Source organism: Saccoglossus kowalevskii, chromosome 10 (assembly GCF_978046115.1).
Source record: "Saccoglossus kowalevskii chromosome 10, keSacKowa6.1, whole genome shotgun sequence".
Classification (NCBI taxonomy): Eukaryota; Metazoa; Hemichordata; class Enteropneusta; family Harrimaniidae; genus Saccoglossus; species Saccoglossus kowalevskii.
The window spans coordinates 2,753,069-2,777,973 of NC_140650.1; the positions used below are offsets into that span (position 1 = coordinate 2,753,069).

General features: G+C 43.8%; 1 protein-coding gene across 3 annotated transcripts in view; it reads right to left on the reverse strand.

The window, feature by feature from the left end:
- LOC100373853 (dynactin subunit 1-like) overlaps window positions 1-24,905 on the reverse strand; it is a 105,013-nt gene that overhangs the window by 55,587 nt on the left and 24,521 nt on the right. For all 3 annotated transcript variants that reach the window (XM_085504151.1, XM_085504152.1, XM_085504150.1), the window contains 11 exons: window positions 23,509-23,605; window positions 23,325-23,403; window positions 21,341-21,464; window positions 20,807-20,842; window positions 18,479-18,583; window positions 18,044-18,235; window positions 17,754-17,882; window positions 17,148-17,247; window positions 15,712-15,797; window positions 15,295-15,422; window positions 14,715-14,829 (listed from right to left, as the gene is read on the reverse strand). In XM_085504151.1, coding sequence (XP_085360277.1) covers window positions 14,715-14,829; window positions 15,295-15,422; window positions 15,712-15,797; window positions 17,148-17,247; window positions 17,754-17,882; window positions 18,044-18,235; window positions 18,479-18,583; window positions 20,807-20,842; window positions 21,341-21,464; window positions 23,325-23,403; window positions 23,509-23,605 — 1,191 coding nt within the window. The remainder of the gene's footprint in view (window positions 1-14,714; window positions 14,830-15,294; window positions 15,423-15,711; window positions 15,798-17,147; window positions 17,248-17,753; window positions 17,883-18,043; window positions 18,236-18,478; window positions 18,584-20,806; window positions 20,843-21,340; window positions 21,465-23,324; window positions 23,404-23,508; window positions 23,606-24,905) is intronic.

Sequence of the window (24,905 nt, forward strand, 5' to 3'; positions counted from 1 at the left end):
CCATTTGGTTTGTTACACCCCGAAGCTCTGCGACTGCCCCCACTATCTCCCCATCAAAGAGGGTGGAGGATCTCCAGTCTGCGTAACTGAGGCGGTGGCGTACCCCCTGACTCAGTGCCGGCGAAAACACATGCGTCTAAAACCGCGCCTCGCTGCACAGTAGTAGCCCCGGCCATGAGAGCCATATGACACTGGAGGATATCGCACATAGCCGTACAGTGGCCTACCATTAACTGTGTCGCCTGGTCTAGAAGGCGAGTGCGTTCTGCATCTGAGGTCTCAGAGTTCTGTGCGCGCACAAGAATGTGCTCCAGTGTGGCGCCCACAAATTCAAGGAAATTGATGGGTCGCAACTCCGCTCTCAGGGCATGTTGGATAGTCTCAGAATGGGTCGATGAGAATGACCATGGAACGCGGCCATCCCCCTTCACCCGGTTGGCAAAACAGAAGTTTGTGGTACCGGGGTCCAGAGAAGCAGCCTTGGTGTCCGGTCGGGGACTTCTGGTTTCGTCCCACGAATTGGGATCCGAATCCGAGATTGCCCCAATGGGGTAGCGTTTAGTCCAGCGAAAGAAGTTATGCAAAAGATTGCCCCAGCCCGGGCTTTCGGCGTTACCTCCTTCGCGGCTGACCAACGACTGCCCCTCAACACCGTCTGCGCCGTCCCCCATGCTCAGTGCTCGGCTGGACCAGGGGAGACGTGCAGATGGGGTCGATCTGGATCCTGGCGCCTGTGATCCCATTAGCGTAGAAGGGACCGTAAGCAGCTGCTTTAGGATCGAGGTTGGGGGAATATACATAGTATCACCTGGACTGATAATATTCCGCATCACCCCAACGGCGTGGCTCACTGAGTCATTACGCAATGTGGACTCTGAGGGACTGCCCGAGGTACCCACTGTATCCGACGCGAGTGAACTGCCACCTCTCAGCCTAAATATGTGGGCGAGAGCGTGTTCAAGAGTGCGTCTCATGACAGGGTCGGTTACCTCTGGGAACGCCTGTGGGTCGGCAAGAAGGGAGTCGAAACCCACAGCGGAACTCGGACTTGAGGGTAAATTAAGCAGTCCGGTACCACGCGGTGAACCCTGGCTGGTTGATAGCGGGGGGGAGGTACAATGTATGTCCTGACCCGAATGCCCTGCCCCGAAAACGGAGTCCTGGCTACCAGCGTCCCCGTTGGTATTACGTGTCTGAGGTTCCCAACAGGACCTGATGCCACTAGCCTGAGCCTCGGCCTCCCCAAAATCAGCTCGGGACTTATCCTGTTTGCCAGGGCCATAACACAAAAACATGTGTTTGGTTCCCCGTCTGGAAAACCTGGTACGGTACTCGTAGCAACTCAGCGCTCGGACCGGGCAGTGAAGCAATTCCTCCTGATCCTCCGGACCGACAATATTTGACAGCCGGGGGATGACGATCGGTTGAGGATCGTGTCCTGGGATTTGGTTCTTGGCGAGAAACCCGATTCGTGTCTTTAGTACAACTTGATCGTCCATGAAGGCGGCACAACCATCCGCGAAGGACAGTGCGTCTAGCTCTGACCGACGCCTACCTGAGGCAAGGGCCAGTAGGAAGACTGTTTTCCACGTCAAAAACTTGAGTGGCGCTGAAACGAGAGGCTCAAAGGAAGGTCTGCTTAGGGCTGATAAAACAACCGACAGGTCCCAATTGGGCGGTTCCCTTGAACGGGCCCTGGGCCTCTGATTATGGAAAGCAGTAAACAGTCTCCTAATAATGGGACAATCGGCTAAACTTGACCCCAAAGAGTTTTCTATGGCAGGGGACAAGGCTGACCTGTAGCCACTTAGTCAAACAAGTGGACAAAGCAGTCTGCTACCTGGTTGATAGAGAGATGGCATGGATCAGTCTCCCTTCCACTACACCAACCGGTGTATGCTCGCCACTTCAAGTCGTAGGCAGCGTTGGTGGAATCCCTGTTCGCCCTGGCCAGAACGTTGGCAGCCCGCTTAGATAGACCTTTCGTCTGTGCGAGTCTACTGAGAGCCTCCATGCGTGTAAGTGGTACACTGCTGGGCTTGTTGGTAGTGTGCCGTCCGGTTGGGACAGCAAGTCCGGTATGTCCGGCAGTACTACCGGTGTTTCGACTATCATTTCCAGGAGGAGCGGAAACCAGACCTTGGTCGGCCAATTAGGCGCCACCAGAGTTAATATGCAGGTGGGCTCTTGTCGAAGTTTCTCCAGTACCCGGTGAATTAGCGGGAAGGGAGGAAAGGCGTACGCATCCATGCGGGACCAGGGGATCGATAAGGCGTCCACGGCCCATGCTCCTGGTGCCGGCAGAAGTGTTACGTACGTCGGAAGCTTGGCGTTCTGGGGTGCGGCGAACAGGTCTATCTTTGGACCGTCCCACAGCCGAAACAGTCTGGAGGCTACCCACTGGGGGATCTGCAACTCCGTGTTCTGGAGACGGAGCCGCCTCGAAAGGGCGTCTGCCAGACTGTTTCTCACCTCTGGAAGGTGGTGTGCGGTTAGCTTCACATTGTATTCCAGGCACCAAAGGAGAATTTGCTCTGCTAGGACCGACAACGATGGGGAACGCGTCCCCCCTCCTTGTTGATGTAGGAGACCACCGCTGTGTTGTCTGTGCGAAGCAGGACTCTGTGGTCTCGAACTTCGGGTCGAAATTGTGCACTGCTTTCAGCTCGAGCCAGTTGATATGGTGGTCCCGAACCCATTGCGGGGGCCATATTCCTTGGGCTTGTTTGTCCAAGCCTTGGAGAGAGGCGTCTGTAACCAGAGTTATGGTTGTGACGAGTGGGTCCAAGGAAACCCCCTGTCTGAGGTTGGTCAGTGACGACCACCAGGACAGGGTTTCCTTTACCTGGTCCGGGATCAATACCCGTCTGTTTAGTTCCCGTAGGTGAGCTCGGTATTCCAATAACAAGCGTTGGACTGGGCGGCTGCGTAGTGCGGCCTGGGGAACTACCCTTCGGACGGAGGTCATCATTCTGATGAGCCGCATTAGTTCTCGGAGAGACACTGAAGGTACGCTGACTAGGCGTTCTGCTAGGTTGCTTAGCGCTAGACAACGCGCTCGAGATGGGCGAACCAGGCCTACTTCGGTGTCGAACTCCATGCCCAGAAACACCAACTGTTGAGCCGGGTCGGGATGGGACTTCTTGTGATTTACTAAAAAGCCCAACTGGTGAAGTAAATCCTGTGTAAGCCTTACATGTCTGGCTAATAACCCCTTGTCTGGGTTGTGTATCAACCAGTCATCTAGGTACGGATTGATGTGTACCAACATTTGGTGGAGCAGCAGCACTACCTGATTCATCACTCTGGTGAATACGTAGGGCGCTGTGTATAACCCGAAGGGGAACACCCAAAATTCGAATACTTGGCACAAATGAGCGAATCGAAGGAGAGTGCAACTCGCTGGGTGCATCAGTATGTGCAGGTAAGCGTCGCATAAGTCTAAAGAGGCTAGCCAGTTGAGTCGGTGGATGGAGAGTGGGACACTGGATGGTGTCTCCATGCAGAACCGATCGAGAAGCACATACTGGTTTAGTCTGCTTAGGTCCAGAACCGGACGCCAGCCGCCTGTAGATTTTGGTACTACGAATACATTAGAGTAGAAACCCGGACTTAGTGCCGGCTGAACTATTGTGTATGGCGCCCTTTCTTAGCAAACTGTCTACTTCCTGTCTGATTGCTTCCGCCTTGCGGGGGTCCCCTGGCAGTGCCCCCAACAGGGGGGACACTGACAGGGGCGGAGGAGATGTCAGTGGTATTCTGTAACCGTGTGTGACCACCTGGAGCGTCCAGGGATCGGTTACCCGCTGCCTCCAAGCCGGAATGCACCGGTGCAATCTGCGTGTGACAGGCATCTGTGGCCATGGGTTCGGCGGTTGCAAGAGAGGGGGGGGGGGTTCTCCTCTACCATGAGGTGAGCCTCCCCGTAGATCACTGGGGTTACTAAGCTGTAGCCTGATCTCTTGCCGAACACAGGCCCATCCCCCCGTCGCAGAGGTAAGCGTCAAACATGCTTACCCCGCTGCCGGGGATGATGACCACCCAAGGAGGAGGAGCCACCACTTGGTCCTCTCTTTCCTGGGGGCGCGCCGCTACCCTTCCCTCCCATGGATGGGTACGAGCGCTTGCCTCCTGGCTGACTCTGTTTAGCGGAGCTAGTCCTAGGGCGTTGTGCTTTCTGTGCTTGGGGCGCCCTCCGTTTACCCTTGGCAGCGGCCAACTGGCTAGCGGATTCGACTTGGACCATTTGGTTTGTTACACCCCGAAGCTCTGCGACTGCCCCCACTATCTCCCCATCAAAGAGGGTGGAGGATCTCCAGTCTGCGTAACTGAGGCGGTGGCGTACCCCCTGACTCAGTGCCGGCGAAAACACATGCGTCTAAAACCGCGCCTCGCTGCACAGTAGTAGCCCCGGCCATGAGAGCCATATGACACTGGAGGATATCGCACATAGCCGTACAGTGGCCTACCATTAACTGTGTCGCCTGGTCTAGAAGGCGAGTGCGTTCTGCATCTGAGGTCTCAGAGTTCTGTGCGCGCACAAGAATGTGCTCCAGTGTGGCGCCCACAAATTCAAGGAAATTGATGGGTCGCAACTCCGCTCTCAGGGCATGTTGGATAGTCTCAGAATGGGTCGATGAGAATGACCATGGAACGCGGCCATCCCCCTTCACCCGGTTGGCAAAACAGAAGTTTGTGGTACCGGGGTCCAGAGAAGCAGCCTTGGTGTCCGGTCGGGGACTTCTGGTTTCGTCCCACGAATTGGGATCCGAATCCGAGATTGCCCCAATGGGGTAGCGTTTAGTCCAGCGAAAGAAGTTATGCAAAAGATTGCCCCAGCCCGGGCTTTCGGCGTTACCTCCTTCGCGGCTGACCAACGACTGCCCCTCAACACCGTCTGCGCCGTCCCCCATGCTCAGTGCTCGGCTGGACCAGGGGAGACGTGCAGATGGGGTCGATCTGGATCCTGGCGCCTGTGATCCCATTAGCGTAGAAGGGACCGTAAGCAGCTGCTTTAGGATCGAGGTTGGGGGAATATACATAGTATCACCTGGACTGATAATATTCCGCATCACCCCAACGGCGTGGCTCACTGAGTCATTACGCAATGTGGACTCTGAGGGACTGCCCGAGGTACCCACTGTATCCGACGCGAGTGAACTGCCACCTCTCAGCCTAAATATGTGGGCGAGAGCGTGTTCAAGAGTGCGTCTCATGACAGGGTCGGTTACCTCTGGGAACGCCTGTGGGTCGGCAAGAAGGGAGTCGAAACCCACAGCGGAACTCGGACTTGAGGGTAAATTAAGCAGTCCGGTACCACGCGGTGAACCCTGGCTGGTTGATAGCGGGGGGGAGGTACAATGTATGTCCTGACCCGAATGCCCTGCCCCGAAAACGGAGTCCTGGCTACCAGCGTCCCCGTTGGTATTACGTGTCTGAGGTTCCCAACAGGACCTGATGCCACTAGCCTGAGCCTCGGCCTCCCCAAAATCAGCTCGGGACTTATCCTGTTTGCCAGGGCCATAACACAAAAACATGTGTTTGGTTCCCCGTCTGGAAAACCTGGTACGGTACTCGTAGCAACTCAGCGCTCGGACCGGGCAGTGAAGCAATTCCTCCTGATCCTCCGGACCGACAATATTTGACAGCCGGGGGATGACGATCGGTTGAGGATCGTGTCCTGGGATTTGGTTCTTGGCGAGAAACCCGATTCGTGTCTTTAGTACAACTTGATCGTCCATGAAGGCGGCACAACCATCCGCGAAGGACAGTGCGTCTAGCTCTGACCGACGCCTACCTGAGGCAAGGGCCAGTAGGAAGACTGTTTTCCACGTCAAAAACTTGAGTGGCGCTGAAACGAGAGGCTCAAAGGAAGGTCTGCTTAGGGCTGATAAAACAACCGACAGGTCCCAATTGGGCGGTTCCCTTGAACGGGCCCTGGGCCTCTGATTATGGAAAGCAGTAAACAGTCTCCTAATAATGGGACAATCGGCTAAACTTGACCCCAAAGAGTTTTCTATGGCAGGGGACAAGGCTGACCTGTAGCCACTTAGTCAAACAAGTGGACAAAGCAGTCTGCTACCTGGTTGATAGAGAGATGGCATGGATCAATCTCCCTTCCACTACACCAACCGGTGTATGCTCGCCACTTCAAGTCGTAGGCAGCGTTGGTGGAATCCCTGTTCGCCCTGGCCAGAACGTTGGCAGCCCGCTTAGATAGACCTTTCGTCTGTGCGAGTCTACTGAGAGCCTCCATGCGTGTAAGTGGTACACTGCTGGGCTTGTTGGTAGTGTGCCGTCCGGTTGGGACAGCAAGTCCGGTATGTCCGGCAGTACTACCGGTGTTTCGACTATCATTTCCAGGAGGAGCGGAAACCAGACCTTGGTCGGCCAATTAGGCGCCACCAGAGTTAATATGCAGGTGGGCTCTTGTCGAAGTTTCTCCAGTACCCGGTGAATTAGCGGGAAGGGAGGAAAGGCGTACGCATCCATGCGGGACCAGGGGATCGATAAGGCGTCCACGGCCCATGCTCCTGGTGCCGGCAGAAGTGTTACGTACGTCGGAAGCTTGGCGTTCTGGGGTGCGGCGAACAGGTCTATCTTTGGACCGTCCCACAGCCGAAACAGTCTGGAGGCTACCCACTGGGGGATCTGCAACTCCGTGTTCTGGAGACGGAGCCGCCTCGAAAGGGCGTCTGCCAGACTGTTTCTCACCTCTGGAAGGTGGTGTGCGGTTAGCTTCACATTGTATTCCAGGCACCAAAGGAGAATTTGCTCTGCTAGGACCGACAACGATGGGGAACGCGTCCCCCCTCCTTGTTGATGTAGGAGACCACCGCTGTGTTGTCTGTGCGAAGCAGGACTCTGTGGTCTCGAACTTCGGGTCGAAATTGTGCACTGCTTTCAGCTCGAGCCAGTTGATATGGTGGTCCCGAACCCATTGCGGGGGCCATATTCCTTGGGCTTGTTTGTCCAAGCCTTGGAGAGAGGCGTCTGTAACCAGAGTTATGGTTGTGACGAGTGGGTCCAAGGAAACCCCCTGTCTGAGGTTGGTCAGTGACGACCACCAGGACAGGGTTTCCTTTACCTGGTCCGGGATCAATACCCGTCTGTTTAGTTCCCGTAGGTGAGCTCGGTATTCCAATAACAAGCGTTGGACTGGGCGGCTGCGTAGTGCGGCCTGGGGAACTACCCTTCGGACGGAGGTCATCATTCTGATGAGCCGCATTAGTTCTCGGAGAGACACTGAAGGTACGCTGACTAGGCGTTCTGCTAGGTTGCTTAGCGCTAGACAACGCGCTCGAGATGGGCGAACCAGGCCTACTTCGGTGTCGAACTCCATGCCCAGAAACACCAACTGTTGAGCCGGGTCGGGATGGGACTTCTTGTGATTTACTAAAAAGCCCAACTGGTGAAGTAAATCCTGTGTAAGCCTTACATGTCTGGCTAATAACCCCTTGTCTGGGTTGTGTATCAACCAGTCATCTAGGTACGGATTGATGTGTACCAACATTTGGTGGAGCAGCAGCACTACCTGATTCATCACTCTGGTGAATACGTAGGGCGCTGTGTATAACCCGAAGGGGAACACCCAAAATTCGAATACTTGGCACAAATGAGCGAATCGAAGGAGAGTGCAACTCGCTGGGTGCATCAGTATGTGCAGGTAAGCGTCGCATAAGTCTAAAGAGGCTAGCCAGTTGAGTCGGTGGATGGAGAGTGGGACACTGGATGGTGTCTCCATGCAGAACCGATCGAGAAGCACATACTGGTTTAGTCTGCTTAGGTCCAGAACCGGACGCCAGCCGCCTGTAGATTTTGGTACTACGAATACATTAGAGTAGAAACCCGGACTTAGTGCCGGCTGAACTATTGTGTATGGCGCCCTTTCTTAGCAAACTGTCTACTTCCTGTCTGATTGCTTCCGCCTTGCGGGGGTCCCCTGGCAGTGCCCCCAACAGGGGGGACACTGACAGGGGCGGAGGAGATGTCAGTGGTATTCTGTAACCGTGTGTGACCACCTGGAGCGTCCAGGGATCGGTTACCCGCTGCCTCCAAGCCGGAATGCACCGGTGCAATCTGCGTGTGACAGGCATCTGTGGCCATGGGTTCGGCGGTTGCAAGAGAGGGGGGGGGGGGTTCTCCTCTACCATGAGGTGAGCCTCCCCGTAGATCACTGGGGTTACTAAGCTGTAGCCTGATCTCTTGCCGAACACAGGCCCATCCCCCCGTCGCAGAGGTAAGCGTCAAACATGCTTACCCCGCTGCCGGGGATGATGACCACCCAAGGAGGAGGAGCCACCACTTGGTCCTCTCTTTCCTGGGGGCGCGCCGCTACCCTTCCCTCCCATGGATGGGTACGAGCGCTTGCCTCCTGGCTGACTCTGTTTAGCGGAGCTAGTCCTAGGGCGTTGTGCTTTCTGTGCTTGGGGCGCCCTCCGTTTACCCTTGGCAGCGGCCAACTGGCTAGCGGATTCGACTTGGACCATTTGGTTTGTTACACCCCGAAGCTCTGCGACTGCCCCCACTATCTCCCCATCAAAGAGGGTGGAGGATCTCCAGTCTGCGTAACTGAGGCGGTGGCGTACCCCCTGACTCAGTGCCGGCGAAAACACATGCGTCTAAAACCGCGCCTCGCTGCACAGTAGTAGCCCCGGCCATGAGAGCCATATGACACTGGAGGATATCGCACATAGCCGTACAGTGGCCTACCATTAACTGTGTCGCCTGGTCTAGAAGGCGAGTGCGTTCTGCATCTGAGGTCTCAGAGTTCTGTGCGCGCACAAGAATGTGCTCCAGTGTGGCGCCCACAAATTCAAGGAAATTGATGGGTCGCAACTCCGCTCTCAGGGCATGTTGGATAGTCTCAGAATGGGTCGATGAGAATGACCATGGAACGCGGCCATCCCCCTTCACCCGGTTGGCAAAACAGAAGTTTGTGGTACCGGGGTCCAGAGAAGCAGCCTTGGTGTCCGGTCGGGGACTTCTGGTTTCGTCCCACGAATTGGGATCCGAATCCGAGATTGCCCCAATGGGGTAGCGTTTAGTCCAGCGAAAGAAGTTATGCAAAAGATTGCCCCAGCCCGGGCTTTCGGCGTTACCTCCTTCGCGGCTGACCAACGACTGCCCCTCAACACCGTCTGCGCCGTCCCCCATGCTCAGTGCTCGGCTGGACCAGGGGAGACGTGCAGATGGGGTCGATCTGGATCCTGGCGCCTGTGATCCCATTAGCGTAGAAGGGACCGTAAGCAGCTGCTTTAGGATCGAGGTTGGGGGAATATACATAGTATCACCTGGACTGATAATATTCCGCATCACCCCAACGGCGTGGCTCACTGAGTCATTACGCAATGTGGACTCTGAGGGACTGCCCGAGGTACCCACTGTATCCGACGCGAGTGAACTGCCACCTCTCAGCCTAAATATGTGGGCGAGAGCGTGTTCAAGAGTGCGTCTCATGACAGGGTCGGTTACCTCTGGGAACGCCTGTGGGTCGGCAAGAAGGGAGTCGAAACCCACAGCGGAACTCGGACTTGAGGGTAAATTAAGCAGTCCGGTACCACGCGGTGAACCCTGGCTGGTTGATAGCGGGGGGGAGGTACAATGTATGTCCTGACCCGAATGCCCTGCCCCGAAAACGGAGTCCTGGCTACCAGCGTCCCCGTTGGTATTACGTGTCTGAGGTTCCCAACAGGACCTGATGCCACTAGCCTGAGCCTCGGCCTCCCCAAAATCAGCTCGGGACACGGCTGGGACTGTGGAGTTCCCCGGAAGAGACGTGTTTAGAATGCGAACGGTGCTTTCTGTGTTTCTTCCTACTTGCCGGCTGAGAGGCTGCATTGGAGACAGCAGGTGATCTACTCTGCCTGCCAGGGACGCAATTTGCCCTGACAGACCTTCGACCAATGCCCTCATTTCAGCAACAAAACCAGCGTCGTGCGAGGATGGGTCCATAACAGGACCCAGCGCGGGCCCCATAGGAGGAAAGACTTCAAGGGGCACAGCCTCGCTGTTGCCGGTAAAGGTGGGAAACCCACTGTCTGAAAAAAACAGACTGTGTAGATGCCCTCCGATCAGCGGGGGGAGACCGAAACAAATCAGCACCCCCACTATCGGGCCCTTTGCTTGGTATCCCGGTATGAGAACCGGTAGCCGAGCGCGAGGACTTGTCATTCATGCCAACGCACAACTCACTCATACCCATGCCGGTAGCACTTGCCACCTGACCTTTTCGCGAACGAGCGACGCGGCCAGTCTCGGCTATTTTGACACGCTGCTGGAACGATTCCCAGGCTTCTGGACCCCAGCGATTACACATATTCTCTGGGCAGATACCCGAACCCCGAATGCAGGTGAAACAACGTTAACACTTTGAATGCGGGTTCCATTCCTGCAATTGCTGTGTACACTGAGTACAAATCCGCCTCATAAACTGAGGAGACAATACCGGCGGTGAGCCTCTGGCGTTGCCAGTGCATCTGTCCATTTCTAAATACATTAAAAATAAAAGACAACATGCATGAGGGAAACGAATTACAGTTGTAAAAGGTGCCGCCATGAAATCAACATGTGGTTACGTGGTGGCGCCGGGTTTGATTTCTTTGTTGTGGAAAAGCATAACACACAAAGGGAAAAACGACACGAGGGTAAAAAGACAAGAAAAACTTATCCTACCAGCTAGAATGTCGAATGCCGCGGCTGCGGCGGCGACCCACGCTAGAAACCCGGACGGGAAAAAGCAACAGAGCCAGGCAGAGCCGCTCAGAATCATTCCCCGACGAGGCGGAGAGAATTGAAGAGTGATGGACGGCTACCTATGGCGTTGTCATGTGGCATCGGTCACGTGGGTTCGTGACGCAAGGGGTAAAAGAATTTTGAGGTCATGGGGCTTCCTCTGACCTAGATTCTATCTGTCCGTCACCGGCAGAATCGCTGATTAATGCCTACAGTTCAAAAAAGTCATTTTGACTGACTGGAGTCTATGGTGGGTAATTGAACGTAGTGAATTGAATGTATTCCTGCACGTGTGATTTGTTTTTGCCTGGAAATTATTGTGCAGAATATTATTTGGAAAATACATGTGACTAGCTTATTCCGAGCTTTCAAGAGCTGTGGATAATTAAAATTCGTGCACAATAGACTGTGCGCAAAATATACACTCTTTTGTTAGGTTATTTATCGCATATTTCTCTAAGGTCTATGGTTATATTTAGACAAAAGTGTCATTACGAACACTGTTGCATCACTCTCGTCAGGCCAAGGGGAATGAGTCTATTTATTTATTATTGTAGTTTCAAGATTACACTTGTCTGGTCAGTTACGCGACAGTTTTTTTACGAGGCGTCCGTTTTGCTACGTCATAGGGGCCAAATTGCGTGATTATATAATTAATTGAACATGGCTGCTTCACGTCCCCATTTAGTTTTCGTAAGATGGAACAAGTTTTGGTTCGTTAGATTGAACAAGTTTCAGTTCGTACCACTAATATTTAGTCCCCGTTCGGACGCAGTCCGAAAACGGGGACTTATGTTTTGCCCTGTGTGCGTCCGTGCGTCCGTGATCACCTGTATCTCGAACATGCATGGACCGATTAAGTTCAAACTTCACTCATACATCACACCTTATATGGGACATATGCACATGCATTTTTTTCATGATCCGATTAACGATAGCCGAATAGCGGCCATTTTAAGGCCGAAAATGCATCAAAATCGCACATTTTCACCATTCCGGACCCGGATCTCAGTTATGCATGGACGGATTTTGTTCAAATTTGGTACATACATTAAACATAATAGGACCTTGATGCACGTCATTTTTTTTTTTGGATCGGGTTCGAAATGGCCGACTGGCGGCCATTTTGTTTTAAAGAATTCAGTTCTGGATCCGTATCTGAGACATGCTTGGATTGATCGAGTTCAAACTTCACACACACAAGGTACATCATGTCACAAATATGTATGTGCATTTGTTTCATGATCTCATTAACGATAGCCAAATGGCGGCCGCTTTAAGGCCGAAAATGCATTGAAATCGCACATTTTCACCATTCCGGACCCGGATCTCAGTTATGCATGGACGGATTTCATTCAAATTTGGTACATACATTAAACATAATAGGACCTTGATGCACGTCATTTTTTTTTTCGGATCAAGTTCGAAATAGCCGACTGGTAGCCATTTTGTTTTAAAGAATTCAGTTCTGGATCCGTATCCGAGACATGTCTGGATTGATCAAGTTCAAACTTCACACACACAAGGTACATCATGTCACAAATATGTATGTGCATTTGTTTCATGATCTCATTAACGATAGCCGAATAGCGGCCATTTTAAGGCCGAAAATGCATCAAAATCGCACATTTTCACCATTCCGGACCCGGATCTCAGTTATGCATGGACGGATTTTGTTCAAATTTGGTACATACATTAAACATAATAGGACCTTGATGCACGTCATTTTTATTTTTGGATCGGGTTCGAAATGGCCGACTGGCGGCCATTTTGTTTTAAAGAATTCAGTTCTGGATCCGTATCTGAGACATGCTTGGATTGATCGAGTTCAAACTTCACACACACAAGGTACATCATGTCACAAATATGTATGTGCATTTGTTTCATGATCTCATTAACGATAGCCAAATGGCGGCCGCTTTAAGGCCGAAAATGCATTGAAATCGCACATTTTCACCATTCCGGACCCGGATCTCAGTTATGCATGGACGGATTTCATTCAAATTTGGTACATACATTAAACATAATAGGACCTTGATGCACGTCATTTTTTTTTCCGAATCAAGTTCGAAATAGCCGACTGGCGGCCATTTTGTTTTAAAGAATTCAGTTCTGGATCCGTATCCGAGACATGTCTGGATTGATCAAGTTCAAACTTCACACACACAAGGTACATCATGTCACAAATATGTATGTGCATTTGTTTCATGATCTCATTAACGATAGCCAAATGGGGCCGCTTTAAGGCCGAAAATGCATTGAAATCGCACATTTTCACCATTCCGGACCCGTATCTCAGTTATGCATGGATGGATTTTGTTCAAATTTGGTACATACATTAAACATAATAGGACCTTGATGCACGTCTTTTTTTTTTTCGGATCAAGTTCGAAATGGCTGACTGGCGGCCATTTTGTTAAAGAATTCAGTTCTGGATCCGTATCCAAGACATGTCTGGATTGATCAAGTTCAAACTTCACACACACATGGTACATCATGTCACAAATAGATATGTGCATTTGTTTCATGATCTGCTTAACAATAGCGGAATGATGGCCATTTTAAGGCCGAAAATGCATCAAAATCACATATTTTCACAATTCCAGAACTGGATCTCAGTCATGCATGGATGGATTTTGTTCAGATTTAGCACAATGTGTTGTACATATGCAGGTGCATTTCGGTCATGATCTGCTTTGAATGTATATGTCACTCAAATATGAACGGAACGGGGACGTGTCATTGACAATGACTTGTTTCTTTCTCACTGGAGTGTTTTGTTGCACCCGTAATTGTTGTATAAATCCCGTACATTTTGCCCCGCAATACCCCCACCCCGTACTCGCTACATTTTATCACTCGTACTCGCTAAATTACCTCCACGTACTCGCTACAAATGTCACCCGTACTCGCTACAAATGTCACCTGTACTCACAACAAATATCACCCGTACTTGCTTAAAATATCATCCGTACTCGCTATTTTCTGAAAAGTACGACCCATACTTTTCACCCGTACTTGGCTCATTTATATACCTCGATATCAAGACTATGTACTAAAATGAGAAAATTTTAGTTATCGACACTAAATGAATTATTCTGATAAAGGAATGAATCAAATCAATCTGACAGTGATCCATTTAAGACACCAACATAGCATAAGTATTACAATCTTGTTCATTGAGAATCTAGATGGATGGATACAAATAACGATGCACAATCGTTTCCTTGAATGGCAAAAGTGAGTATAAAAGTTCTGACTACTGACAAAACTTATACACTACTAATAGAAGAGTAAAGATTTCAACAACCTGGTCCTTCCTCAGATAATCTATCAACAAATCTAAACCACTACTACTAGTAAAGGTTTCAACAAACCTGGTCCTTCCTCAGATGATCTATCAACAAATCTAAACCACTACTACTAGTAAAAGTTTCAACAAACCTGGTCCTTCCTCAGATGATCTATCAACAAATCTAAACCACTACTACTAGTAAAAGTTTCAACAAACCTGGTCCTTCCTCAGATGATCTATCAACAAATCTAAACCACTACTACTAGTAAAAGTTTCAACAAACCTGGTCCTTCCTCAGATGATCTATCAACAAATCTAAACCACTACTACTAGTAAAAGTTTCAACAAACCTGGTCCTTCCTCAGATGATCTATCAACAAATCTAAACCACTACTACTAGTAAAAGTTTCAACAAACCTGGTCCTTCCTCAGATGATCTATCAACAAATCTAAACCACTACTACTAGTAAAAGTTTCAACAAACCTGGTCCTTCCTCAGATGATCTATCAACAAATCTAAACAACTACTACTAGTAAAAGTTTCAACAAACCTGGTCCTTCCTCAGATAATCAATCAACAAATCTAAACAACTACTACTAGTAAAAGTTTCAACAAACCTGGTCCTTCCTCAGATAATCAATCAACAAATCTAAACAACTACTACTAGTAAAAGTTTCAACAAACCTGGTCCTTCCTCAGATAATCAATCAACAAATCTAAAGCCCTCTCATGTTGTGCCATTTCAGGATATAAAGTACCAACTTTACAGTACAGGTCTACATCACATGTTGTCAAGGCTCTAAAAGAAATGAGAAGAACAATGTAAGATAGTACAGTATAGTTCTTGCGAAAGCTTTGGCTTCACTTCAGCGTCAGCTTCGCTTCAGCATCGCATCGTTATGGCATTGTTATGGCTTCACCGTCGCATCAATGTCGCGACATTAAAAAGTTAGGCGGTTATCGTTTCGCTTCATTGCCATGAGACTGCAAAGCTGAGGCCACGATGATGCCACAAAATAAGCGAGGCGAACACAGCTTCAATTTTCAATGACGTGAAGCTGATGCCACAATGATGCGATGCTGAGGTGACAATGAAGCCATGCATAGGCGACAATGATGCCACAAAAGCCAAAGCTTTCGTGAGAACTGTACTGTACAACTCATCTACTGTATATAATTAAATACGCTACCAAATTTTGCATTCCTGAAGCCATCATGAGATACACTAATGCAGGATTCAAAGAATTCTGCATGGTTTGCTTACCTTTCATATCTATGAAGAATGGATTGCAGCCGTACAAGCAAGTAGGTGAGATAGTTGTAGTATGCTAACTGGTCAGACATGGTCGTCTTTACAACCATTTCTCGATCTAGTTTCTCAGGAATTTCACACTGTGACAAAATATAAACAGTGATGGAGTTATGGTAATAATATTTGAATAGCTTACTGTATACACAACCATATTTTCTCAATGGAAAGGTAAGATTCATTCCGATTTCATATGAAATGTGTCTAGTCCACAAGTAGCACATGACAGAGGTCAACCGAAGGTACCTACTCACCAAGTTTCAAAGCAAAGAGCTGGTAGTTTTAAAAAATTTGAAAGTAACATGTTTTTACCAAAAATGTCTGTACTTTACAGTCACATTTATGTACTTTACACCCAGACGATACACTCACCTTGTCTCTGATCTGATTTATAATTAATGCAGCTTTAGATCTTAATCTTGGAATCAACAATAATACTTGTATACAGTCATGATCACCTAGAAAACAGATAGTTATGTTGACATGACATAGTTCTTGCAATTTGTCATGCGACACACAGCCATTTTGAATCAGATTCATAAAATAATATAACATGCATCCAAATATAATGAACATTTCGCTTCAAGATGGTAGTCAAAATAGTTGTTTATCCATGTATGTCTAATAATTGGTTACACGCAACAAGGTCTGAATATTTAAAAGACAACCCAAATTTGAATGAAATATGTTTATGCACAATTTGGATCTGGTTCCAGAATGTTTGATTTTAGTGCTAAATTGGTCACCGGTCATTCATCTTCAAACAGATCACTGAACAAATAAATGTAGCATTTTTTTGCGTGAATATTGAATAAAATCAGAGGTTTATTTAACCTTTATCCTGCATAGTACTTTTACATTTTTTGACCAGTATTTCTAAAAGCAAAACCTATAGACCATTTTAAATTAAATTTTTGAAACAAAAGGAAGAGCAGCGAGGTCCCACGATGTTCAATGTATGAACTCAAGTTTGAATGAAAATTTGCCTGCACACACTCAAGATCCAGTTCCATAATGATAGAAATGCATGATGTTTGGGCATGTTTAGCACTAAACAAGCAGCCTGTCGGCTGAGATAGCTCCGCTGTTAGCATCGCACATGGCAATTAAAGAACAGAAGATATCATTAGAAAATGAACAAATCTGAGAGAGGTCCACATGTAGTACCTATATGTATAATATAACAAAGCAATTGGACTTGCGGTTTTCAACAAGAAGTCGAAAATATCACTTTTTACCAAAAATTACAAAAATATTCATCAAAATTAAAGAATTGAAGATATCATTATAAAATGAACAAATCTGAGAGAGGTCCACATGTAGTACCTATATATGTAATATCAAAGTAATTGGACTTGCGGTTTTCAACAAGAAGTCAAAAATATCACTTTTTACCAAAAATTACAAAAATATTCACCAAAATTAGAGAATTAAAGATATCATTACAAAATGAACAAATCTGAGAGAGGTCCACATGTAGTACCTATATATGTAGTATCAAAGCAATTGGACTTTCAGTTTTTAACAAGAAGTTGAAAATATTACTTTTTACCAAAAATGACAAAAATATTCACCAAAATTAGTGAATTGAAGATATCATCATGAAATGAACAAATCTGAGAGAGGTCTACCCAAGGTACATATACACCAAGTATCAAAGCATTCAGGCTTGTAGTTTTCAAGAAGAAGTCGAAAAAGTAAAACATTGACACGGACTACGGACAATCACTCATATGATAAGCTTCGCTCGACAAAGTCGACAGCGGAGCTAAAAATGGTTGTAATTAATAATACATGATTGGTCTTACCTCCTCGTCTGAGGAATGTATCAGGCATGAAAGAACACAGATAATTAATGTGTTGATTAGCTTGCTGTACTTCCAACTTTCTCAATTCCATTTCAACCGCCTGAATTGAGTACAATTACAAGAACACTGATTATCACGAGAATAATGTTCAACATCAGCTGATTTTATTGTGTTCCATTGTTCTGAAAGAACTCTTACAATGCCCTAGGCCATACAATTTAGAGTCTGTCTAAACTTACAAATAAAGTTTGGACTTCTGTAAGACAAGTTAGTGCTTTCTGCTGCTAATTTTTTTTACAGGAATGACTTTGTGTTAAAAAACGAATGGCTAATTCAGGAACAAATCTGGAGTTACCACAGAGGGAAGAATGTTGGCACAAAGTACATACAGAGTGTTCCACTATGTGTGCTGTATGATGCCATATTTGGGCATAATGTTTCCTACCATGGTGTGTAGCCATGTTGAGTTCATCATGCATGCATGTACATCAATTCACTGACTGAACAAAAATGGAGAACTTCTTTTTCCTGGGCACAAGACTGCAGACATTTTCAGTACTAATAGTGCATAGTTAGTGTTATAATTGCAGTGAATGTCATTCTGACCTTTGCATGTGCTTGGGCTTCAGCAAACTTGACCTTGAAATCAAATTGTGGTTGTTCAGGAGACATAAGATCTGGTACTGATTCAGATTCAGATTCCATTTGTTTACTTCGTAATTCACGGTTCTTTTCCTGTATGATAAAATATCCAATCATACATCAATGGTTGTTGTCACCACCTGACAAATCTTTTGACTCTTTAAATATCGTATAAAATTTCACCATTATCATATTAGCGAAGACTACAACATTTGGTGTGAAACGTATAGAATATTTTGTGGAATGGCGCATACCTGTAGTGATGTTGTCAACTCTCTGAATTTATTAATAGTTGCCTGTAAATCAGCAATGGTTTCTTGGCTAGCTTCCAGTTTGTGATATGCTTCTGTAACTTTATTATTGGTCATATCAAGTTCTTCTCTTAGCTCCATTTCTGTGTCTCTACTACTTTCCTGTAGCTCCTCATTCATATCTGCGAGTTGTTCCTAGCAAGATTAGGATTGAAACAAAGTAATATTAAACAGCATCAAGAAATTATATCATTGGTAATAATCAGTAAGCGAAAAAATCACAATTTGATTTTAAAGCAGGACAATTTCTGGTATCAATTTCTCAAACTAAACCAGTGTTTATATTCTACAATTATTCTACAATTACAACTTTTCAAGTAAATTATTTGTATTATGATTGTTCTTACATATTAATAGAAAACCTCCCCTATTACTCACAAGATCATTAATTGTTTCTTCCATTTCTTTGACTTTATCTTCAAGTGCCAGGTTCTTGTCAGTCAAAGTTTCTACCATCTCTTCAGCACCGAGGGCAGCATCCACCTGCAATGACAACTCATTGTACCGTATTTGTCTTCAATTAGGCACCACTTTATTACACTTTCATTTCATGATGGCGCTTATTTGTAGTTAAATGTGGGCAACTTTATTTCAAATGGCGCTTATTTCAAGCACTTCAAGTTCTCGTACAGGTAACTGTGTTCCAAGCCATTGTTCTTGCTCCATTCTGGCAATACATTATTGACAATATTTTACATTACAGTCTGATGCTTAGTCACTGTAGCCTTTATTTTACATACTAAGTAAATGACCTGTTTTCAGACAGTAGCAGTAAATGATCACAGTTGCGAAAACCGGTCATGCTGCGTTCCACAGTTACGATTAGTACTCAGTAGTAATTATAATAACATACAAAAAATCAAAGAAAGCTTAGAAAGAACTCCCGTGTGCTGAGAGTTTTGGAGACACATTAAAAATTAATTCAAAATTACTTATACTTGAGATGTTGATGGAATAGCTGAAAACTAATTATGCAAATAAGGTAACTAATATGAACAGATTTAAGTGTAAAACTAAAGGTCTGCACAATGTACCAAGTTTCATTGAAATGTGATTAGAACCAAACAAATATTAATTATTATGCTAATTAGAGAATTAATGTGAACAGATTTTAACCCAAAATTAATCAGGCTGTCTATTGTCCTAGAGCATTTATGTACCAAGTTTTATTCAAATGCGATGATTAATACTTGAGATATCAGTATTATTTAGTTATGTTAATTAGGTAATTAATATGTACTGATATTACCCTAAAAACTATCAGGTCTGTGCAGTGTCATATGACACCTATGTACCAAGTTTTATTGAAATGTTATGATTAGTACTTGAGATATCAGTGGAAAAGCCGAAAATTGATTAATCATTATGTAAATTAGGTAATTAATAATATTAACAGATTTTTACCCAAAACTAATCAAACCTGCGCATTAGTTCAGAGCATCCATGTGCCAAATGTCATTGAAATCCAATGAGTGGTTCTTCAAAAATCAGTGGAACAGTCATAGAACAGCTTAAAATCAGTTAATTATCATGCAAATTAGGTAATTAATATTCATAGATTTTTACCCAAAACTAATCAAATCTGCGCACTAGTTCAGAGCATCCATGTGCCAAATTTCATCAAAATCCAATTAATGGTTCTTCAGATATCAGTGGAACAGTCTTGAAACAGCTAAAAATCAGCTAATTATCATGCAAATTAGGTAATTAATATTCATAATTTTTTACCAAAACCTAATCAACTCTGCGCATTATCCCAGAGTATCTATTTACCAAGTTTCTCCAAAATTTGATTAGTGGTTCTTGAGATAACGGTGGAACAAAAAAAGTGACATACATACATACAGACATACAGACAGGGTAACTGCAAAGACTCCCTTTTGTGCTTCGCACACGGGAGTCAATAAAATGCAACTAAATTCAACTTTGATTTCATCATAAGTGAATGATTCCAGTCGGATGCAAATGCTTGATGCAATACGATATCCACCTTGCTTCCTGTGTGAGAGTGACCTGAAACGTGTTCTTTGACAGGTCAAGTCATTAATTAACCAATCAAAATGCTTGATGATGCCAATGTTTGCAATCTTTTGGCTTTGATTTTGATGGGAAAACAGCACGATTTTTTGTTTTCAAATCAAGAAATTAGTTATTTTTGGAAAGTTAAACTAAGCATTATATCGCTAGAATATAGCTACTAACTGGAAACCAGTAGTCGATCTGCCGACGTCCAATTCATTACGTGCCAAAATTTCAACTCTGTCTGGTGCTTTAGTGAGGTGTAAAATACAATGTTTTTGTGGCACTGGCGCCTAATTGAAGGTGGCACTTAACTGAAGACAAATACGGTAATAACCATTCCACAGATGCCTTCAAAACAGTTGTCTCTGAGATTAGGCATTATACGTAAGAAGTTAAAAGGTACTTAAAGTTAAGATTTGGGATTTGAATAGCCTTATATGTTTATTAAACTACTGTAGAATACTTTATTTTTGCTTGGAATGTATTTTCGCTATTTTCGCTGAAGGGATGATTCCGTGAAAATAAAATCCAGTGAATATACTACTTTCCTATATTTCACATTAAACTCATAAAAAATCAGTGAAAATAAATTCCATACAAAATGCCCAAAAAGCCTTTTCAGCGAAAATTAATTCCAGCTAAAATAAAGTATTCCACAGTATGTAGTTTTGTTTAATTTTTCACCTGTTCCTGTAATTCAATCAGTTGATTCTCTGCTTCCTGTAATAAAGAAATAAAACAATTGTTCAATAGCCAATGGGCAAATATCACTATGAAGCACATTTATGGAGAAACTCAACATGATGCATGTAGCAGTGTGAAGACACAGAGCCTTTATTTTTATTATTATTATTATTATTATTATTATTATTATTATTATTATTATTATTATTATTATTATTATTATTATTATTATTATGTGTTTATTTCTTTTCTCTCATAATTTCCATATTAAACTCTGGGAATGAATTGAAATGTACACTTTTGTTGTTACAAAGCAGTTTACTCATAAAGCTAAATGTCTTTTCATCAAATGATCTAATATAAAGATTAACAAACAATGCCCTTTTACTCTGTACAACAGAATGTGAATACCCAGATAATTTACGAAATACATGCGAGTGTGCTCTCCTAATAGAGTTAAAACTAAAAATTAAGAAAATTAATGACATTTATAACATTTTTCATTCCATTGTACATTAGAGTACATAATTTTACCTTATAATCCTTGGTGATTCGCTCTTTGGAATTCTTTAAATCTCGATAATCTGATGATAATTTTTCTTTTTCCTTCATCATTTTTTGAAATTCCTGTTTTTCATTTGCTAATAAATCCCGCATTCTACATTTCAAAAAAATGGTACCAGACATGATCAGCAAGTTAATAAATTTTGTTAGCATTCCACAACTGACAGAAAATAAAAACACAGCAGTTTGCAGAGACAGAAAGTGAACAGTTCAAACTACCACATCACATTACATTTACAACTTTTTCCAAATGGTGAATGACCAAATTATTTTATTTTATTTGAGTCAAAATTATCACATTTCAAATTGAATTACATTACTGAGCATTATAAACAGTTCTAAAAACAAAATTGTATTTCTTGTTCAAATCTAAGAAACCTTCAAAAGAACTCCTGTGTGCTGAAAGGACACTAAAGACATTAAATAAAACAAGTCATTGTTAATGAAACAGTCCCTGTCCAAAATTGTGTGATCTGACATATCAATTTGATGCTGATGAAGTCATTGAGATTAGATTGAAACCATTAATAGGAGACGGATTTGTAAAAAACTGTGATTTAGTGCTTTTACACGAGAATTGAACATTGGGCAGTCATATTGAATCAAATTACAAAAATAATGTTCATGTTGATGTATCTAATGGTATACTGTCTTTGTACAAAATTTAAACAGAAATGTTGATTGCATTCATGGGAAAGTAGGCATGGGTATCATGAAAAACAAAATGGCCACCAGTCAGCCATATTAGTTTGAATCACAGAAAAAATACAACATGCAACTATAAACCCATATGTATGATCATCATACCAACTTTGATCCAAATTGGCCTAGTCATCTTTGAGAAACAGCTCCGGACATCTCTGTACAAAATTTAAAGAGAAACGTTCATTGCATTCAAGAGAAAGTACAATGAAGCATGAGTACCATGAAAAACAAAATGACTACCAGTCAGCCATATGATGTGCACCTATAACCCAATATGTATGATAAACATATCAACTTTGATCTAAATTGGCCTAGTCATCTCTGAGAAACAGCTCCGGACATGTAAAAAATGACGATTGAACGCTTTTACAGGAAATTTGGGCATCGGTCAGCCATATTGAATCAAATCACAAAAATAATGTTGGTATAAATGTATCCCTTGGTATACTATCTTTATACAAAACTTAAAGAGAAAAGTTCATTGCATTCAAGAGAAAGTAGCATGGGTACCTTGAAAAACAAGATGGCTGCCAGTCGACCATATTTGTTCAAATCACGGAAAAAATATGACGTGCACTTATAACTCAATATGTATGATCATCATACAAACTTTGATCCAAATTGGCCTAGTCATCTCTGAGAAACAGCACCGGACATGTTAAAATTACGATTTAATGCTTTTACAGGAAATTTGGGCATTGGCCGGCCATATTGAATCGAATCACAAAAATAATGATGGTGTAGTTGTATCTCTTGGTATACTATCTTTGTACAAAATTTAAACAGAACCGTTCGTGGCATTCAAGAGAAAGTAGCATGGGTACCATGAAAAACAAAATGGCCGCCAGTCTGCCATATTTGTTTGAATCACGGAAAAAGTATGACGTGCACCTACAACCCAATATGTATGATCATCATACCAAGTTTGATCCAAATCGGCTAGTCATCTCTGAGAAACTGCTGCGGACACATTTAGGTATCAGAAAAAGCAAATTTTACATCCAAAATGGCCGCCAGTTGGACATTTTTGCTCGATCATAAAGTAACTTGACGTGCATATGTAAGACATTATGTATTGTCTTCATGTAAAGTTTGAATGAAATCTGTCAATGGTTGTCCGAGACATAGCGTACGAATGGAATGAACCCAAATTAATAGTCCCCGTTTTCGGACTTCATCCAAATGGGGACTTATAATACACAAACTAAAAATTCATTAATATTCTCAAAATATAGTTAAAAGTACATACTTGACTAAGGCTTCTTTTAGCCTCTGATTCTGTTGTTCCATCTGTTTCATCTGGTAAGTATTAGCCACGCCATCCGCACCTGAAATACATCCCCAGGATAAGTCAATCAAATGTTATACTTTAATTTCTAAATTATTCGAAAATTAAAATTCAATTGAGAAGAAATTTGATTCGTAAAATTTACCTCCTTCTTCGATCTCACTTTTAAGAATTTCTAATTCAGTAACTGCTTCTTCCAATCTGTCCTTGTATTCATCCAGTTCTTTCTGTAAGGTGTCGGTCTGTAATAAAAAACATAATAAAACACATTACAGCCTTGTACTTTATGATTTGTACTGTAAAACCTGTCTAAACCAAATATACAAAAATAATACTGTCCTTTCCCACATATCATAAAAATATCTCTAGATATTAACAGAACACCTCTTTCTGACAGACATGTACATGTACGGTTTAGACAAGTTTCACTGAAGTTTCCTTTATCACCTTGATTTAAACCCAACATTGGTATGTTTACTTGTCATGCGCATATTTGTGACAATGGATAGAAGGAAATATTTCCAACACCTCATTAACATTACTAACTCACCGTATATTTATCAAATGTATGAGGAATCAGTATATGAACACTATAGTGTGAAACTCAATATTTCTGCTGCACTGAATGCATAAAATTAGACAACATCCAAAGAATCTCTGCATTTGATTTTGTTTAATTAAATGTGTAATAAAATCCTAATAGGCATGGCTATAATCATATATTTGATACACCAGTGTTCAATGCAAATGATCAAAACCATAGCAAAGGTATTAAACCTTATACCAGGGTTTTGCCCAGCCTGATTTGAGTGCCAGCCGCTATTTAATATATATTCATGAGCTAATTAATATTTACTGTTCCATCTACTAGCTACAATTTAAATACTTTAATTAATTTAACTTAATTTAATTTTAATCATTTCAATGTAAAATTAATCTGCTTTGATAAAAGTGAAAAAATATATATATACTAGTACTTTATTTTTGCAATCAAGTCTAAAATACCTATTTTGAGAAATTGACCTCTGACCTGGCAGCCATTTTTTTTTTTCAAAGCATGTCGTCCATTTGTTACGGCCAAAGTGGAATAATGGAATGGAATATAATGTATAATAATATAAATAATATTATAATGGAATGCTGTAAATCACATTAGTGAAAAATAAGTATTCCTTGTATCGCTGACTAAATATAGCTTATGAATTTAATTTTATGAATGAGTCATGAAGCAAAAAACATCAACAAAGGTTACTATATTCAAGTGCAAGTGTACAACAAACAAACGACAGCTTGACACATCCTTGTCGGTGACATGAGCAAGATATTGTTAAACTCGACAAATCTTACACACCACTAAACTGCAAACCTTCCTTCTGTTTATTAATATTCTTCCCTTACATTATCTTGATGTATGACTTATTCCGATCTGGTTCGTTGTCAATCAGAGGTTAAAACACATTAGGCCGATGTCACACATGTATGTATGTTAATTTTTTTCTTAAAACCAACAATAGAATGACAATAGAATGATAGAATGATGGT